General features: G+C 44.3%; 2 protein-coding genes across 11 annotated transcripts; both read left to right on the plus strand.

The window, feature by feature from the left end:
* The first annotated feature begins 358 nt into the window (after window positions 1–358).
* MRPL18 (mitochondrial ribosomal protein L18) lies at window positions 359–3,176 on the plus strand. Of its 3 annotated transcripts, XM_057406888.1 has the most exons (4): window positions 359–487; window positions 1,195–1,375; window positions 2,408–2,642; window positions 2,904–3,176. In XM_057406888.1, the coding sequence occupies exons 1-4, from the start codon at window positions 424–426 to the stop codon at window positions 2,973–2,975; spliced, it is 552 nt and encodes a 183-aa protein (XP_057262871.1). In that variant the 5' UTR covers window positions 359–423; the 3' UTR covers window positions 2,976–3,176. The 3 variants fall into 3 exon arrangements, with proteins under 3 accessions (XP_057262871.1, XP_057262869.1, XP_057262870.1); XM_057406886.1 differs by lacking the exon at window positions 2,904–3,176 and having other exon boundaries at window positions 360–487; window positions 2,408–2,767; XM_057406887.1 differs by lacking the exons at window positions 359–487; window positions 2,904–3,176 and adding an exon at window positions 825–861 and having other exon boundaries at window positions 2,408–2,764.
* A 1,261-nt stretch (window positions 3,177–4,437) lies between these two features.
* Window positions 4,438–15,528, plus strand: PNLDC1 (PARN like ribonuclease domain containing exonuclease 1). 8 transcript variants are annotated; one of them, XM_057406876.1, is made up of 19 exons: window positions 4,438–4,523; window positions 4,784–4,841; window positions 4,942–5,033; window positions 6,255–6,288; window positions 6,409–6,532; window positions 7,242–7,330; window positions 7,619–7,719; window positions 8,315–8,394; window positions 9,371–9,508; window positions 10,344–10,413; window positions 10,659–10,744; window positions 10,963–11,018; window positions 12,070–12,137; window positions 12,965–13,018; window positions 13,229–13,271; window positions 13,819–13,918; window positions 14,370–14,545; window positions 14,707–14,805; window positions 15,365–15,528. In XM_057406876.1, exons 1-19 carry the CDS (start codon window positions 4,472–4,474, stop codon window positions 15,435–15,437), a joined length of 1,593 nt encoding a protein of 530 aa, XP_057262859.1. In that variant the 5' UTR covers window positions 4,438–4,471; the 3' UTR covers window positions 15,438–15,528. The 8 variants fall into 8 exon arrangements, 7 of the variants coding, with proteins under 7 accessions (XP_057262859.1, XP_057262860.1, XP_057262861.1 ...); XM_057406877.1 differs by having other exon boundaries at window positions 4,960–5,033; XM_057406878.1 differs by having other exon boundaries at window positions 4,448–4,515.
* Window positions 15,529–19,384: the final 3,856 nt, after the last annotated feature.

Raw genomic sequence — 19,384 nt, forward strand, 5'->3', positions numbered from 1 at the left:
GCAACACCAAAGTCGTAGCGTTGCTTTTGGCAACTGCAAGCGGCTTTTGCGGCGGCTCTGGTCGCTTTCCCGTGGACGCTTCTTTGGGCCCCTTTTAAGGAGCTGTGGCACCGGGCCGTGCTGGTCTGTATCTGCACCCTTTTTACTGCGGAGGGGGTAATTAAACACGATCTCTTGAGTCAAGGAAATGTTTCATGCTCTGTTCTGTAAACACGAGACTGACAGCACCACGCAGCTCCCCATAGTTCTGCGCCATACCGCACGGTGCCCGGCGCTTTCGCGTGACATCATCAACCACCGACGGAAGTGCTTAAAGCTGGCTTCTGGGGAAGCGGTCTGGCTCGGCAAAATGGCGGCGCCCAGGCGCCCCTGAGCAGAGGGGAGGTGATTGCCGCCTGAAGCCGTGGTGGTTGCAGGCTCCCCATGGCACTGAGCAGCCGTAGCCGCCTGGTGCTGGCCGCCACCAGGCCCTGGGTACATGGAGCGGGTAAGCTCGGTCCCCCTGCGGTTCTTTATGCCGGCCTTTCCCGGCTCCTCCCTGTGCTGCCGGCGGCTGTCCGCTCTGGGCGATCTCGCTGCCGGTGGCTTGGTAGCATTGCTCCGCCTGTGCCGTGCTCCCGCTTGTAACGGTGGTTCCGGCTTCTGTGGGACGGGGGCGCTGCTGCTGCGTCTCCGGCCCGAGCAGGCGAGCAGTCTGATAAGGAGAGGCCGTCTTCGTTATTGGTGAGAGGTTCCCGCTGACTCTGGGCCAAAAAGTTGAGTGGCAGAGTGAGCTTGGAAGCCTAACTCTAAATTGGTATTTGTTAGGTTAATTAGTGATGATCAGCCCGACAGGATCGATGATTTTTACCTTGTTATTTGGTAGTGCTGCCATCGGTTGTGCACTTCACTTTCAGTATTTTGTAAAGCCTTAATTCTAGGAATCTTCTAGTCAAGCTGAATTTATATTTTATGTGCAAGCTGTAAACCAGTGTTAAAGCTTTTTTAGTCTTAGCTTACAGTTCATTGCATAAATTGGAGAAACTGAGCTCTGGTAATCTATCTGTTTGTTGTTTGGGGTTTTCTTAAAAGCAGATCTTGCCCTGCTAACTTTTACAAGCTGCATTATTCTGTATTGTATGTGTTCTATTGTCTGCATTACTTAAATTTTTTTTTTAAGTCTCTGGAATTTTATTTTCTGCTTTCCCCCACAAGGTCTTCGTTTTGCATCAACTACAGCAAATCTCAAGCCTAAGACCCAAGTGGACACAAGTGAAAATGAGATTGTTGCCCCAGACTTCACTAACAGGAATCCTCGGAACTTGGAGCAGTTGGCCTTAGCTAGGAAAGAGCGTGGCTGGAAGACAACATGGCCAAAGCGTGAATTCTGGCATAGGTGAGTCAGAAAGCCACCAGCAGAAATGAAGACTTGAAAAATAAACACAAAATCTCCCACCCAAAACAGCAGCAAAGAAAACCACCTAAAACCAAGTCCCAGAAACCCGCCAGGTAGAAATTTTATGAAATGTGCATTTTGGGTTGCTGAATCGGTTTCCTGTTTGGTTATTCTTAATTAACGGGTATCTACTGTGTCCAGAGAACAGTAGGCTGGCATCACGTGAAAGTTGGCGTGTGTGTTCAAGATCTTCCCATCTGTTGTTGAGATAGCAGTAATTTTGCTTAAGCCAGTGCTGTTTATCTTGGGATTCTCCTAGTTCTGTGGTGACCATGCATCATTGTTTTATTTGAGGCACCGTGATAGACTGTTTAGGTGCTTTTGTTTTCTTTTAGTAGAAAATGCTGATTGCTTGTCCCCTGGAAAATAAGTTCATCTTAAGCTGGGGATTCAAAAATCATTATTTTGTTCTTGAGGGGAGAATCGCATCCAGTTCGTTCATACCTGAAAATCTGATATTTTCTCAGTGCAGTAAGAAATAGTTGCTCCTAATACCCTGTGGTTGTGTGTTGTGGTTTATGAAGTACTGCTTGACCACATGTCAGTACTGACAAGTTGCTTCCTGCTGTGTAAGCGCCACCCTTTAAAAGACTGCATAGCACACCTGATGTTACATTCCTGCTAAAGCAGTTCTCCAGTCCAGCTCAGACATACCTATACAACACTGTGTAGATGTACAGTGCTTGGTTTGGAGGGACTGCTGATGTGGGGCAGTGTAGAACCATGCACCTGAGTAACTGGGGAGAAGTTGTTCTTGGAATTTCACTCTCTGAGCTGGTAATACAAGTCCTATTTTATTTCCTAATAAAAACCCTAGATAACAAAAGAAGTGTTATCAATTCGTTATTAATAGTCATAGTATATTCATTTTTATTTCATGAAGTGAGTCACTTATGCATTTAAGCATTTGAATGGTGTCTCTCATTACATCTGGAAAAGACATGGTAATCCCATGTTCTTTCTCTCACTCAGGTTACGGCTTGAGCGTACACAGCACTATGTAGAAGCCTTTGTTGAGCGCTCTAACGGGGATGTTGTGTTGTCTGCCTCTACCCGGGAGTGGGCCATAAAGAAACACCTATACAGTCCCAAGGGAGTAGCAGCATGCAAAAATCTTGGCCGCGTAATGGCACAGCGCTGTTTGGAAGCAGGAATCAACTTTGTGAACTTTAAAGCTGTTATCCCCTGGGAATATCATTGTGACTCGGCAAGTACCATCTCCTTACACTTATTTGGCTCTTCTTTCTTTTTAAGCATTAATTTTACACCTCTTCACCATTAGTTTTTATTTTGTGGTTTGACAGTGCCTTCTTGTGACACTCAGAAAGGTAGCTTTGATAAACTGCAGTTGTGTTGTTAATGCTTCAGTGAAGCTGTTACCTCTGCTCCTGCATGCTACATGTCTCCACTGATACTTTGGTGCCAATGGCTTTTCTTCCTATTTATTTATCTCCCTCTTTTAAACAAGATTCAGGAATTCGAAAAAGCTATGCAGGAGGGTGGTGTCGTTCTGCGTGAGCCACGAAGAATCTATAAGTAAAATGGAGAGTGCTGGGAAAGCTTTACAAGGGACGACGATCACTTCTTTAGGTGTGTGCGCTTCGGCTTGGTGAAGGTTCAGAGCTGGAAAAAGCTTGAACATGGCATCTCATAATAAAATATTTTTGAACAGACAGAAATGTGTCATTCTTGATTCTAAAATTATCAACACCTTTAAGGTTAGAATAAACTGTTACCGTAGTTTAGCCTGATAGATTAACAGAATTTACTTCATAGTTCAGTGACTTTAAAGTACATTTTCTGTTTAATAATTGTTTAATACTTGAACTGAACTCTGCAAATGCTTAGATATTTGATTCCTGTGCACTGCTGGTCTAATTTAGCAAAATGCACTCATTATGTGTCTGTTTAGACCTGTAATACAGTTATGTGCTAAACTTGGTGAAAAGATTAAATTCTCCTAACCTACTTTTGCAGCTTTCTTGCTGCCCTTGGATTCTAACAACTTAAACCTCATCTGTCCAGGAGGGAGGCTGCAGAAATGCCAGCTGTGGGGAGTAAGAAGCCCCTTTCCCTCCCTCTGTGCCCCTGGCTTGGCTGCAGACCAATGCCACAATCCTGTCTCCCTGAGGGATGGGCAGAGCTCCTGGTTGCATCCAGGCTGAATAATCCCCACAGCATGTGTGAGCCCATCGGAGGAGCAGCACTGGGGTTCAGAAGCCAGTCAGGCTGGTGCAGCTCAACCTGTGGCCCAGTGTTTGTAGACTCCATTACTTTCCTGGGCAGCTTGTTCCAATGCCTGACTACTCTTTTAGTAAAGAAATTGTTCCTGATACATGATCTAAGCCTCCCCTGTCTTATCACTTGTTACCTGAGTGAAGAGACTGACCCCCACCTCAGTACAACCTCCTGTTAGGTAGGTGTAGAGAGTGATAAGGTCCCACCTGAACCTTCTCCAGACTAAACAGCCCCTGTTCCCTCACCTGTTCCTCATAACACTTGCTCTCCAGACCCTTCACCAGCTTCATTGTCCTTCTCTAGACCTGCTCCAGCAAGTCGCCTTAGTTGGTGCTGTTTCATAATATCTAATAGTGCACAGACAGCGATAGCCTTTGTGCGATCTGGAGTTCTGGAGGATGAGGATGCCAACAGGAGCCATGTCTGCTTTCCCTATGAGCCAGGCCCTGCGGAGCGGCTCCTCAGCCAAATCTCCCCACCTGTTCGCTGTAGCCGCGCCCCGCCAGCTGCCTGCGCACTGCCCGGCCCCTCGTCGCCACTCCGGTCCCGAGGGGCGCTGTCTTCCCCATTGTTTTAAGGCCACCCTTAGGGCGGGGGAGAGCGGAGAATATCATGGACGTGGGGGCGGCCGACTTCGGGCGGAGTCTGCCGCGCCTCAGGGGCCGCGTTCGCCGAGCGGCCTTCCTGGGTGAGCCGGGGTGTGAGGGGACCTGCCGGCTCGTACCGGTACCCTCAAGCCCCTCTGAGCGGCCCTGGCCCGGCCCGGGGCGCGGGTACTGAGGTGTATTTCAGCAGACAATGGCGCTGCTGTGCACTGTTTGTTTTAAAGCGGTGCAGCAGAGGTTGGAAAGTGAGCCCTCTCTGTGGTGCTGGGTGGGGGGCTTGGGGTGTTAGTTACCGGAGCCATAATCCAGAGGGTGAGGAGGTGGTGTGAGTGACCCCATTCTGTCACTGGGATGAGGGAGCAAGAGATTTCTTCACGCAGAGGTTACGGTGAAGAGAGGTGTTTTGGAGGTCCTTGTTCTGATTCTGGTGAAACGCATGCTTCATTTTGGTGTATAGTGGTTTGGTTTTTTTTTTTATGTGCGTGTGTTCTTTCTACCTCAACAGCCTTTGATATGGAGTTTACTGGCTTACATTCAGCTTCTCTGCAAAATGACAAGCTCAGGTAAAGCTGCTAGACTTCAAATGGGGGGAATGCTTGCTGCTCTAGCTCTGTGTGAGCTACCTATGTGTTGCAAACCTTGTTTCCACACCTTTTCCCCCAGTTCTGGTTGTGTTCCTAGCCTGTTTGATTCCCCTGTGGAGCGGTACCTGAAGGCCAAGCAGAGTGTGCAGCACTTCACCGTTACTCAGCTTGGTAAGTGCTGCTCTGAGTTCTCAGTGGTAAATGGCCTTTTGCCAGCTGTCAGGCCCTGCAGGTAGCTCTGGTCTTAATTCACTCCTTACAGAGGCATTTGTTTGCTGCATTCCCCCCTTCTGGTGTTTAATATTATCACCTTTTTAGTATTGTAAATAATGTAAAGCCATGTGGGCCATATATTTTTTACTTGTCTAAAATTAATATTTAAAGATTGCAGGCACCAATACAGGGCTTTTAAAACAGAGGATGCAAGCAAGAAGTAGATGACAGCAGCTCCTGTTCAAAGTTGTGTCATTTGGTATAGTGTATGAGTAAGGAGACTATCAGAGGAAAATGAAGGCTAGTATTTCTATATTCCTAATATAATTTAAAAAAACCCAAACCCACAAGAATGGTCCTGTAGAGGTGGTAGAGGGTTACTGACAGTTAAGAATCAGTTAGAGGTCAAGAAATCAGCTCCAAAACTGTTTAAAATATTGTTCAAAGCTTTAGGATATGTAAGATTTTCATAGAATCACTGAATGGTTTGTGTTGGAAGGCACCTTAAAGCTTGCACAGTTCCAAACCCCTTGCCATGGGCAGGGACACCTTACAGTAGACTAGGTTGCTCTGAGCCCCATCCAACCTGGCCTTGAACATTACCAGGAATGGGGCAGCTTCTCGAGGCAACCTGTGCCAGCGTCTCACCACCTTCACAGTAAAGAATTTCTTCTTAATATCTAATCTAAATCTACACCCTTTCAGTTTAAAGGTGTTACCCTTTGTCCTACCACTAGTGTGTTTCTTGGGGAATAATAGGGAAATAACCCCAAAAAAGCAAACTAACAAACCCAACCCTCAAAGCCTAAGTAGTGAAAACCATGTTTCTGTCCTTTGTGGTGCCTAGCTCCTTCCAAATGCTTCTGTAGTGTAGTTGGATCCACAGACCTGTGTATGCATAGTTTGAGACTTTCATCATCAAATCACCTCATCCATTGCTCAATCTATTTGCTATTTAGTCGGACTTGACTTCTTTTCCCACTTAGTACTAAAAGCTTGTTCCTGTTCAGCTCTCACGGAGCTGGGGAGTGGCCTGGCAGTTAATGCTGTTCATGATTTGTACTGTGCCATTAGTGAATGGAAAACATGCACTCCATCAGGGGATCCCCACATCCCTTACCTAATCTCCAAGACATCCAGCTAAACATTGTCATTTCAACAGAGGTTTCTCTCTTGCAGGGCTGGCAATATTCTCAAATGAAAGTTCAAACAAGTAAGTTAAAAAGCAGTTTTCTGTTACAATGAAGACAGTGCAGTTGAGATTTTATTCTCTCTCTTGGGAGGAGTTATTTCCAGTAACAATTTTCTAGAGAGATTTTTCTTTTCATTGTAGGTATGTGGTGCATTCATACAACTTCTTTCTCTTTCCCTCAACATGGGGGGTTATGGATGTTGAATTTACCCTCTCTGCATCTAGCATTCAGTTCCTGTCTCATTATGGCTTTGACTATAATAAGGTATGTAATCTCTCTGCCAGAAATCTAGAACAGAGGACGTCTGTGCGATTACAGGAGAAATTAAGATTAATATCCCTAAATGCTGCATTTCTGGAGTAAATGGGATCTTGCTAAAGTATGAATGCATGGGTAGGTTCATTATCAACAGGGAGAGTATGTGCTGATTTTCCTGAACTGCCATATAGGCAATAACCTCATCTTTGTCAGGCTAAGACATCTCCCCACCTCAAAAAAAGAAAACTTGTCTCTGGTGATCTGGAGACTTACTAAACTTACTTCAGGGGGAGTCTTTACTAGCACTGAAGATAGGGAAGTCGTGGTTTATCTGCTTTTTAGGTATTGCCACATTTTCCATAAAATTTAGACCGTGTCATCACGTAAGAGCAATGTTTAGCAGTTTTGGACAGGAAGTATTGTGGTATTTCAACACTTGAAGCATCTCGTTAAAGGAAAGGTAAAAGCAGAGCAGAAAAGAATGATTACAGTTAACAAAAATCCTTCCCTCCATAAATAAATATGTGTTCCTTTATGTAAGAATGCAGCTGATTACCTACAGTTTGTATTTTTGGAGAGGATAGTCTGAGAATGAGGAACATCTGCATCACCCAAGTGTATGCCAGTTTTGGACCTGGCTCACCTGCTATTCTCTAATTTACTACAAGAAAGTAAAGGGGAGAGTAACCAACCTGGAATTTTTTCCACCCTTCAGTTCCTCAAAGATGGAATCCCGTATATGAATGAGGCACAAGAGAAGATCCTTCACCAGCATCTCTTAGAGGGTAGCAGGAAAGTGAGCAGGTGAGTGCCACTCAGAGAGGTGGCTCCTCAGTACTGTGTTGGCAGTTCACCTTCACTCAAATCACCTTTTGTAGAAATATTAAAGGCTATTGGTCCAAATGCCTTGCTGTAGCTGTTTCAGCATGTTGTGGTCCCTCTGAAGGAAAATTGAGATCACAGGATACAGTCTGGAGAATTCGGATGACTGTTGTTAAATGATGCTTTTGCATTCCCACAGCAAGGTACAAGGCTCTGTCTGTAAAGAGTTTTTTCTCAAACTATGCCTCTTTCCTCCTGGTCCTGCTCTAGTGCCCTGGACAGGGATGTGCTGAAGAAAGCTATTGATGAAGTGACCTGTTGGATAGCTAAAGCAGAGGAAGAAGAGACTATGATTCTGCAAGATCTGAGTGGTATGAAACAGGGTGCCTCCCTTAGGCACCTGTGGGCTCTGAGTGGCTTCATCACTTCTTCTGAACCCCTGGCGCTGCTACTGTCCTTTGTTGCCTGTTCTGTTAAACTGCTCTGTTGAGAGGGAAGGCACCAGTGCTCATCCTGCCTTTACATCTCTTGTGCCCCTGTCTACACCTCAGTTCCTGCCAGGCATTCTGGGCTCTGCTTTTCTGCTCCGTTGGGACATTGGTTCTTTCTGTAGTGGCAGTGGATGTCTAGGTGCTTGGAGCATGCTTTGTGGTAACTTCCATGTTGTGCTTCTGCAGAGCAGCAACTGGAGGATTTGTAATTGCTCTGAATCAGGACAACTTTGTTTTAAATCCTGGGTGATCTGGTTTTTGTTTGCTGCCTTAGCTTTGGAGAAGGGAAAGGCAGGTCTCCCTTCAAGGTTAGTTTCCTCATAGGTAGAGCAACAGGAGCTTCATGGTGAAATATGTATGCCAGTGGGAATAAACAGGCTACTTGCCACCTGTGCTAGCTTTCTGGAGCATGATAGTGGAGCTGAGGTATTTCTGAAATTCTCACTGGGCATTTTTTGTTTTCCTTTGGTTTCAGGCTATCAGATGCTTGAAGTTCAGCTGGTTCTGAGACAGGCTCTCCAAAATGTTTGGACACAGCCTCTTGGAATCAAGAAGGTGAGATGGAAATGTGTGTGTACCTTTTGGAAAGATGGTTCCTATCCAGACTGATAGGACTGGCATTCTTGCAGGGACTCTGAAATGTTGCTTGTGCTTTTAATAAGGTGCAGGAGAAGGAGAGAACAATGACTAAGGAATGTCTTGGAATGTTGATTGTGTGATCCCAAGAAGAGGGTTCCAGAAAACAGTAACTTTGGTATCTGTTTGTCCTGTAGCCACAAAATGCCTTGAGCTAGAAGTACTTGGCCTTAAGGCACTCCTGGAGGGACCCTCTCTGTGCCTCCAGACTTTGTTAGATCTCTCCTTCAATACCTCCACAAGAATGTACAGGTTTTAGCCTTTTATTGTGGTTTTCCTTTTGCTGCCTTCTGCCATGTAGTTGCTTTGAAGACTTTTGGAAAGTCTGTTGCATGGCTTGCTGTTTTGCTATTGTCTATTGCTATCTTATGTTTGGTGCAATATTTTCTGAATTAAACCTATGGCTGTGGACTTCTCAAAATATAGTGTGAGTATGATACCAGGCAGTTGCTTACAATAACATTATCTTTGTCTGGTCACCAGTGTCAGCAGAGTGACAGGTTTACCCAGCTTTCTCACCTGAAGCATAAGCCTTTGGAGACTTGGTTTGTTTTTTGATTGCTGTTCATTTCTGGGTTTTGTGCCATGAACTTACCGCATAGGTGTCAAGTTAAACTGAATTTTATTAGTTGTGCTCCAGAACAACCTGTGGTAGGAACCATCCTCCTAAAAAGAGAAGCATTGATAAGACACCCTTTTTATTGCTGGAGCACCCCTGTATGATCTCCATATGGATGAGAAGTGGGACAGTCCTGAGGTCCCAGGAGATGCACTGTTTCTTCATTCTGTGTAGCCTGGAAGCTGAATCTGTCCTCAGCATTACTGAATGCCAGTAAGCAGTGTACATGCAACTAGCTGACACTAGGCTGAAATACCCAATGGCTGCTCTTTTCAGGTAATGGTGAAAAAAGTGAGTCCCCAGCATCGTCAGCTTCTGGAGAACAATCCTTATGACTGCTGCCAGAAGGAGCTCATTCTCCTGTCTGCCCGGGGCTTCACCAACCTCTTCCAGATACTTGTTCAAGCCAAGAAGGTAAAATGGCTTATCCCTGTTGTCACTTTTTAGCTCCATTTTTGGTGGATGTAGAAGGATGATAGAAGATAAAGTAGTAATTTGTATTAAATGACTCAAGTAATTCAGTGTGATCATTCTCTTGTCAGTAAAACCGAGATGAATTCTTAGATTGCAGTCATGTTGAGGAAAAAAATGACTATTAAACACTACATCTTACTGACCAGATCCCACTCCAAAAGCATGCTCATAATTGTGGATCCAAACACTAGATTTCCCCATTACTTTTCTACTCGTCCTGCAGCCAGGGTAGAGGGAGCCAGAACCCATTCTTCAATGTGGTTCTCACTTCACTTGAGAAAATGCAGGAGTCTGCAATGTTAAAAATCCTTGTGTTACACAGCATGAGTCACCATCGAAGAAACTTGAGCAGATTCTTGCCTTTTGGGCAAGTTATGCTTTTCAGCATGTGACAGATTAGTTTACTGGACCATTGGTGTGATTACATGTGGCAATTGTTATGTTCTGTATGGAGATTATTAAATGAATTTCAGCTTCAGGAGACTACGGATGATGTGCATAGGCTGTACCTGCCCTTGTGAGTGAGCCTATAAATCTGATTGATGGAAGATTTTACCAGTGCTCAGCTGAACTGAGAATCCACCTAGCTCCTTGCATCCACTGAAAATAGAATGCTGCTGAACAAACACCCTCCTCAGAGAGTCCACAGGTCTGGTCTCCTGAAAGCAGTAGTCCTGTGAGCATTGCAGCCTGCTGAGCATGTCTAAAGTTGGTTATCTCAGAGCTCTCTTCAAAAATATGCTCCAATGGGCTGTTATGTTTGTTTTTCCTGTAGCCTCTGGTGGGACACAACATGCTCATGGACCTTATGCATCTTCATGACAAGTTCTACAAGCCTCTTCCAGGTAATGCTGCACATAGCTGCTCTCCCTAGGCTTTGCAGGGGGGATGGGACAGTAAGCACAATAGCCACTCCTCACCCCAGCCACCCCCAGCACTTAGCAAGCAGCAGCACTAGTTGCCTCTTCTGAGCTCTTTACTGCTGGAGTGATGCACTGTTCCTCTGACTTCACCTCTCTTATTCATTTGCAATGCCATTGGCTTTTCCCCAGTTTTTTATGATGTCTTTCTCCACGTGTTTTGCTTTCAGAAAGCTATGTGGAGTTTAAAAGGAACATTCACAACCTGTTTCCCATCCTAATAGACACCAAGACTGTAACAAAATCCATATGGAAGGTGAGATGGAAAGTCTTTTGGTTTGGAACTAAAGCTTGTCTTTCACCCAGAAGAGAGGATGTCTTTTCTTAGTGTCCTGTGGTTACAGAACTGTTCTCTGTTGCCCTGAGACATTCTGATTTTTAGATCTCATTTGATGAATTGGCAATAACAGTAAATGAGCTCACTTACTACGAGGTCTGTCTTGATTGGTTTTCTAACATGTTCTTCTCTTACAGAAATGTCAGTTTCCTCGGGTATCTAGTCTTATGGAGGTGTATACAGTTTTGTGCAGGTAAGTGGTGGGCTATAAGGCCTTCAGCAAACCCTTTGTTTTCTTGGGAAAGATATTTCTAGGTCAGTAATTTCACATGTTCATACTTTCCCTCCTCCCACATGTTTTTCAGCTGGTTTCTTGTTTTTCTAAATTTAAAAGCAAAATATTTGCACATCTTTTCTTATAAAGTAATTGTGGAGTAAATTATTTGTTCTAAGTCACTTTTGGTATCATACCACCATTAACTCATTGGTCACAAGTTTGCCTTGCAGATATCCTTACATACAACTTTGGTGCTGGATGTTGCTTATGTTGTGTTATGAAATGAAATGAGTGAGTTTCAGTTCTCTGTGAAAATACACCCCAATTTCAAATGCCAGCTCCCAAGAAAGGGCTGCACTGATCCCAAAGCAGTAACTAAATACAATGTTCAAATGCAGCACAATAGTAGATGGCGTATTTCATGAGTTTAGCTGTGATGTGGTAGAGATCTCTCTAATTTTGCCTGTTTACTCCTAAGAAGGAGATGTAAAATTAGTGCTTATGAAAAAAGTACTGTGATTCTGAGGTTGGTTTGTGGGTTTGTTTTTTTTTGTGTTTGTGTGTATTTGTTTTCAGACTGAAGAGTCTCAGAGGTCTTATGCTTGCTTGTTCTTTATTTCAGTCATTCCGTGGATATCTGTTTATTAATCTATCTTCCAGAGTTCCCCATTCAAACATGACCATCTACTTAATCCCTTTCCTTGGAGTTTTCCTTTTTTTTTTTTTTTTTTTTTTTTTTGCATGCAGTTGCAGCATATTTGCTGCTTAGAAGATCTGACTGTGGGAAAAGAGTGAGGAAATGTTTAGGAATTAGTTTTCAGGATAGATACTATTATCAGTATCTATAGTATCGGGTAGATACTATTCATCTAAGTATCTTTTAGCCTTTTCACAGAATGCTAACAAAGTCCCTTTTAAAGTCTTCAGTAGCTTTTCCTGAAATGAAGCCGCGGCTCATTAGAGAACGCTAACTTGTCTCTAACATACTGAAGAAAGAAAAATATCTTACACATCCACTTGTCTTCAGCAGCAACCTAAATCCCAAGGATTCAGTGTGCCCTGAGATAGCTCTTGCAAGTGACTGCTCAAGATATGGTATGTTTTTAAGCAAGTCTTCAAAATCAGGTAGCTAAAAAGGGGTTTGTTTTACACTCTGGATGTTCACATGCAAACCATGAGTGAGTGCCAGTATGTCTCCCTGAATTTGCACATACACATTTTTGTCCAGACCCAAAGCCTGGGCTCACAAAGTGTTCTGTGTATCCCTGGTAGCTGCCAAGGGTAATGTGGGGCAGGCTTCCATGGTCCTGCTAGCATAGGATTTACACTAAGTTGGGCTGAACTGAGCCTGACGTGTAGATGTGAAGCATCGATAGCCCTTCTAAGGGGTGAGGGGAGGTTGAAAACAGTAGTCCTAGAATGGACAATAGTGGGCGTTAATGGCAGGGAAGTCACAGGAGCTCGGTGGCTGCGGCTCGTGTGCAGCATTAGTGGTGCTGTGTGTGCGGGAGATTGTGTTCAGTACATGGTGTGATACTGCCTGCAAGGCAGGCATTTCTTGACTTCTTATGGCAGCACAAGGCCTCCTTGTGTTTTGAAATGCTTTCTATGGCATTGATAACACATGCAACACAATTTAGTTTAGATCGTCATAAAAGTTTCTCGTGCATCTTGCTAAGCTTTTCAGGCATTCATGTAACTGCTGTGTTTTTGTTGGTATAACTTTAAAATGCATGGTAGAAGCATAGACTTTCTATAGGGTCTAAAGGTCTCAAGGTGAGGAAGGAAACAGAGCTGAGGATAGGAGGACGCAACTCCAAAACCAAACAGTGGATCTTATGAATGTTAGGACTCTGCAGTGGGGCAGTTTCCACAGCGTGCTAAAGGTATTTACTCTTTTTGGGTTTTTTTGGCACTTACAGCTGAGAAGAAATCACCTCATGAGGCAGGCTATGATGCATTTCTCTGTGGTTCAGGTAAAATGCCTCTTCAACACCTCTTCAGTTTGTGTTGGGACTCGGAAATACCTTTCCTGCTCTGCAGCTCCATTGCATGCTAAGAAATGTTTGTTTATAGAGAGTCTGTTGCTCTTAGTAAATTAGCTGCGCTGAAGTGAGTTTTAGCTGTTTGTTTAGTTATGTTTCTCTAGCTTTGTTCTAATGCCACCTCATTATTCCTCCTCCTAGTTCTTCTGAAGTCAGCCCATTTGCTACAGTGCACATCCACAGAGTGAGTGATGTTTGAAAATTGCGTTACATGGATGGGTCCTACGGGAAAGAGCCGTCAGTTCGCTCTGGCTGACTTTTTGTTTTGAAGGCTGGCTTTCCTTTTGGATGAGAGAAAGTGTTACTGGAAATGTCACTGTCCTAATTAGATTTTTATTTTATATATCTGAAAGTAGTAGCTTTATGTCAAAGCTGACATTTTAAAAATTAAATCAGGGGTCATGTGGTGGTGCGGAGGTTGGGAAATGGCACTGTAACCCCTTTACCCTTGAACTGGCTGTCTCCAGTTCACTTGGGTAAGGGTCAAATCATTTTCCGTTAGTTTCCATTTTTGATATCTATGTGATTCAGTGCCTTCGGTTAAATTCCTAAGAGGCAACTTTTCAAATCCCTTCCCTTTGCTTGCAGCTTTTTGACTTCTGTATGGGATCCCATGATCTGAAACACCTGTTTTGTCACTAGTTAAAGAGCTGCTTTGGGAGCTCTTGCTCCAGAGATGCTGTGCAGCACTGGGGATACAAACCTCTGTTCCATTTTGTTTTCTGATGTAGCGGTGCAGTGGAGGCTGATCTCTCTTTCCCTCAGTATCTCTCTGTGTTAGCCGGGTACCTGAACAAAGTGAATTTCATCCGAGGTGGTGTTTCAAGCATTGTGCGTATGAATGGCAGGTCTGTGACTGGTTTGGGGGGTGCGTAGGTCAGTAGCCTAGTTGGTGGCTTCATTAGAGGGGAAAAATCCTCCAGTGCCTGGGCCCACTTTGGCAGAAGTTATCATACAAGTGACACAACTGACCTTTCAAAGTGGCAAATGAGCTGAATTTCAGCTTTGTGAAATGTATTTATATTGCTATCATGTAAGATGGCATTAGTCAGCTTACTTTGCTGATTCTCTTGTGGGTTCTCATTAATGGTGACTGTTTGCTTTTATGACTGATGTTTAAAAGAATCCCGAGACAAAAGAAACATTATCTTACAACAGCAGCAGCTGTGTTGTAGAACCTGTCTTATTTATGTGCCATGTTTTACATATTCCCTGTTTATATCAGTAGTGCTTCTGTAGTATTTCTGAACTCAGGTATGTCTTAGTATTGTCCATTTTCCAGAATTTTTCCGGGGAAGATGTTCCCTGCCACCATCCCCCTCTCCTGGTTGTCCGTGTCCAAGGCTGGCCAGGGCTGAACGAAAGGCAGATTTACCAGGAGTTCAAAGCTCTTTGTCGCTTTGATGTCAGGTGGCTTTCAAAGAACCAATTTCTTCTGCTTTCTGATAAATTTAAGCAGTAAGTGACTGGAAAGTCTTATTTTGTCCCTTGAGCCTCTCATACAAACCTTCATCCCACCCTCCCTCTGTTGTGACAACTCTAAGAGATTCCCGTCCTGAGCTGTGGGATGTTATAAGCAGCTTGCAAGCTTCGGCTCATCACATCTGCTTTCATTCCAGAGTCAGGCTTGTTCTGCGAGATTACAAACATCACCCTCACCTGCGGATTTCCGTCTATCGCCACTGGAGGCACTCTCCGGGCGTGAACTGCCTGCTGCAGTGAGTAACGGACACCGCAGCAACCGGGAGGGGAAAAGTATTCCTTTTGGCGTGCCTGGCCCTGGCACAGCAGCAGCCTGCGCTCTTGTGCAGTATTCTTCTGGCAGCCTCCCAGGAGAACAAGGGGTTCAGGAGCAGGTTTGCTGGCTGACTTGTGAGCTTTCAGCCCTGGGCAACTGCACTTCCTCATCCAGATTAACTGGGGAATGTTACCCCATAGATAGCACAAAATTGTGTGTGCTGTCATTATGGACAGAGGGTTATCTAATGATCTGTAGTTGTAGTGCTGGCTCTAAGAAGCTTGAGGAGAGAGAGGCAGAGTCTCCCAGGGGTGGGATGGATGTGGTTTTCCTTTTTTACAGCAGAGTTGACAGTTCAGTAGTAGGAGAGGATTCTAGATTTCAAGTGCACCCCTCTCGTGAGGTGGTGACAGCAGTGGTCATGCAGGGTGAACTTCTGGCCTGACACAGTTTGGAAAACAATCTCACTGCTTAGTAAGAACAAAATTAAACCCTAAGTACAAGTAGCCTAACAGCATTTTATTATTCTTGCCCTTTAGAGTCTCTGGTGTTGTGGCACTGTGGTCTCTCTTGGCCTTTGTACTTGGAGGAGCTCCTCGCTGCTTGTTCTAAAGCCTTACAGATGTGACATGAGGAACTTCTTGTTTGTCTATGGTTTGTTTTGTTTCACTTCATTCAATAAATTATGATTAAAGAAAAGCTATCAGTAGTGGTTTTAATCGCTTTCTTGGAAATGTGTTTTCAAAGAGGATGTGCTGGTTTCCAATTTGTTGTATTTTTTCATTTTTTCAAAGTATAGTCCTCCCTGAAGAAGGAGATATGCTTCTTTCAATAACTAATTTATTTTGATCCTCTGTGGGTTCTTGACAGCTATTCATAACCCCAGTTTGTTTCCAGTGCTTGTGCTGCTGCATAAAACACACTTCTGATGAAGTTTGGGAAGTTATGAAATGAAAGAGGATATTTTAGCTTCAGTTGTAAAGCAGGGGAAATGTCACTGTTTGCCAAATGAAAGTGAGCAGAGTTGATGAAGAAACTGCTCTTGGGGCTCAGAGAAGGTGCTGGGGAGTAGTAAATAATCTGCAGTGCTGTTGATGTCGTGCATAGGTATTTTCATTGGCAGGCAGCATAGCCGAGGGTAGACACAGGTAAGTGGAATTTATCAGCTTCCAATCTGTATAATACATCCAGGTCAGGTGAGTTGGCACACACTGCTGTTTCCTTCCAGTGCACAGCATGTGATCAAGCCTTTATCCAAAAATACCACGGGGCATGCTTTGTTGATCAGTTTCTCTGACAGAGCTGGAGTATTTGTCAGGCTGGGGACTGTGATCTTCAGCAATCTTTCTTAGTATTCCTTCTCAAAATCAGCTTCCTGATCCATGGTTTGCAAATAGTAGTCCCTAGATTTCATCAGTCAGACCTAACTGGATGGGCCCCATGATCATCTAATGTGTAGAATCTGCCTTTAGTCGACTGTAAGATGGGAGTTGCTGCAGGCCACCTTAAAGCAGCAGCAGGGTATTGCGCAGCAGCACAGTACTGCAGTGTGCCCCAGGATCATGTGCTCTTTACTGCTAATTGTTTGCTGCTCTCCAGGAGAAAAGGGCAGTGTGTCTTCAGACATAGCTCTCGGGTTCTGCACAGTTTGTGGCTTGCAGCTCTGATTTCACAAGCCAGCTCCTAGCCAGACAAGTGACTGAGTTTTTGATTAGCTTTTTCATTTCTTTATAGTAACCCCTTCAGCAATGGGGTTCTCTGTCACACTGTTCCTTCAGCTCCCTGTTTATTTTGTAATGATTTTTTTTTTGTCTTTTTAGCATCATTAGACACTCCCTTTATGTCAAGGAGAGCACAAGTTTTTGTGTTTTGTGTGGATTGCTTGCTGTCCAGAACCTTAAAGAGATCTGTCAGTTAATCAATCAGACATACTACACTCAATTCCTATGAAAATGGATAGCTGGGGGCTAGTCTATCAGCAGCTTCTAGCTGTGGGAGCAGATTTGCAAGTTTCTCTGAGAGTCTGCAGATCAAGGTAAAGTCTCCCTGAACATGCCAATTTGGCTATTCCAACCCCAGCTCTTGCTTCTGCTCCAGAACAGGGAATTGTTACTAACTGAAGTTGAAAGTATCAGAAGTGGTTCAGGTTATGCTTGTTCCTGTGTGTCTTCTGCAAGAAGCAAGGGGTACTTCTGACTCTGGTGAAGCCAGCTCACGGTGGTGCAGCCTGCCTTGTAACTCTGGCTCTGAAGATGGATGTGTTAAAGTTGCTGAGTGGCAGCTCAGAAAATCAAACCTAAGACAATGATAAAACCACAGCCAAGTCCCTCACAGCAGTTACAGCACACCTGCTTCTCAGCACTGTGAGACACTCGTACTTTAGCTGCAAGGCTTTAAAGGATAATTCTAACCCTCAAGGAAACAAGATGTTAGAATTCACGTTGTGAAGGTATTGAAAGTATATCCCTGCAGATGGAGCGCTGCAGATCACAATATATCTATTCCAAAAACAATTAGATTTTTAATACATTGGTTTTTATTTGATGTGTTCAAGATTAAATATGTGGGGCTTGAGAGAACATCTCTGCTCTGGGGAGAAGGCAGGGAAAAGGCAATGCTATCTTAAATATTCCTTCATTTTTGCTTCTCGTGGCTTCAATGCTGATATGGCAGATACACACTGGCACTGGAGGAGAGCAGGATTTAACTCTCTTAAAAGTCACAGTGTGCTCTTTATATAGAAGAAAATTTCATATACTCCTATGCTTTCCAACAGTGTGAATCAATGATTCTTCTTAATATTATGCATTCATTCATAACACATCATAGATTAAAACCTTGGTGTATCTTGGAATGGTGAGGTTGCAAATGTCTTGCAGGATGAATTGAGTGAAACAGCCTGGTGCCAAGTGCTTGTATCACTCACTCCCTTGACACTAGGTAGCCTGACAAGCCAAAATGCCTTCAGCTGTATTGCAGCACCACAGCTGATTCAGACCTTTGTGTGCTGATGAAGGGTATGCCCTAAACATGGGAAAACCCTGCTCTACAACTGCTCTCTCAACACATGTCTGTGCTGTTCTCCATGTGCAGCAGTAGATCTGACTTTTATTTTCTGGTTTTATATCCCTTTTTCCTATGGCTTTTCCCAGCAGCCCCTCTCCACTGGTTGCTGTGATCCCCACCACTGGAGAACCCCTCCTGGAGGATTAATTGAGGGGGCAGTGCATCAAATGTTGTAGCCATTATTTCTTCAAACACTCCTTATGCTTAAAGGACCTTATCTGTGCCTTAACCCTAGAGACATGTGGAGCTCTCAGGGCAGAAGACGGTGATTGCAGGGCACAAACTGGGGCAGGCAGAAAGCAGAGGCTCAGCAAGGATGGAGACTGGAAGGAGAACACGTGCAGGCAGAGGTCATGGAAGGGAAGCTTTTCTGCCAGAGGTCCCTGAGGAGCTGTGAATTCACTGCAAAATAGAAGGCCATGAAAAGTGGAGAAAAGTTGTAATGCTGGGATGCCTGGGGGATGAGGGAAAGGTTATGCTCAGTGTCTCTCACCCAGCTCATCTGTGCTTTCTCTTGCTGCAAAACCTACCTTGTTGAAGTTCGTGGTTTTAACAAAAACAGTACTTCAATCACCATGTGAGTGCCTTCGGGCTCCCCTTCAGGGAAAGAGCATGGGGCACTCGCAGCTCTGAGGAGTACTTGGGCAAGGGCTGCTCGCTGTGAAGCAAGGTACTGCACACCGAAGTGCTCCCATGCAGCTTGGGCAGGGGAACAAGACCTGGATCCTCAGCATGGGAGGATTCAAGTGTCTTTCCCATTGGCATCCTATCAGGCAAGTAGTCAAATCCTCTTGCAACTTCTCCCCAGCAAGGTGAGCATTTAGAGATGAACAGACAGATGTATCACCACCAGCAAGATAAGAGATGGGGCTCTCTGCGTAGGTCAGCCAAGGGCCTCCTCACACAGGAGTGATTGACACTGTTCTGTTTCTGGAGCAAGTGTGCTAAGCCATAGACCTAGACTTTCTGCAGCCAAGCTTTAAAACAAAATGGCAATAGCAAGTCTGTTAGCAGAGAACCTAATGTCAGTGCTCTAAGATAGGCTTGCTTTCAAAATATCTATCAGCTGGTAACGCTGATAGTGCAAAAGGTAATGGTTACAATGCAGGAGAAACATGTGGTGTCCTGGCAGAAACACATCCACTTAAAAAACAGCCAAACAACCAACAACCAGTAGTGCTATTTACAGCATGAAAATGGGTTATTTACACCACCCAGGAACACACAAATTGAGGAAATCCTACAGTATTTTTAAGTTTGGACCTGGTCCAACCCATTGACACCCCTGATATTCACCTGTGTTTCTACACAGAGGGAGAGTAATTGTCAATCCTCATTCCATATTTTGCAGTAATACAAACTTAATTTACTGGTCCCATAAACCTTGGCAGTTGTGATCAGAAAGAGCTCATAGCATGGTCCAGGCTTGCTCTAGATGCTGTTAGAAATCTCTTCTTTGCCTCCAGCTTTTGGTTACCAAAATTCACACTGTC

This window comes from Pezoporus wallicus, unplaced genomic scaffold, assembly GCF_028554395.1.
Source record: "Pezoporus wallicus isolate ANWC-B61680 ecotype Strahan unplaced genomic scaffold, APGP_CSIRO_Pwel_v1 scaffold_6362, whole genome shotgun sequence".
NCBI classification, from domain to species: Eukaryota; Metazoa; Chordata; class Aves; order Psittaciformes; family Psittacidae; genus Pezoporus; species Pezoporus wallicus.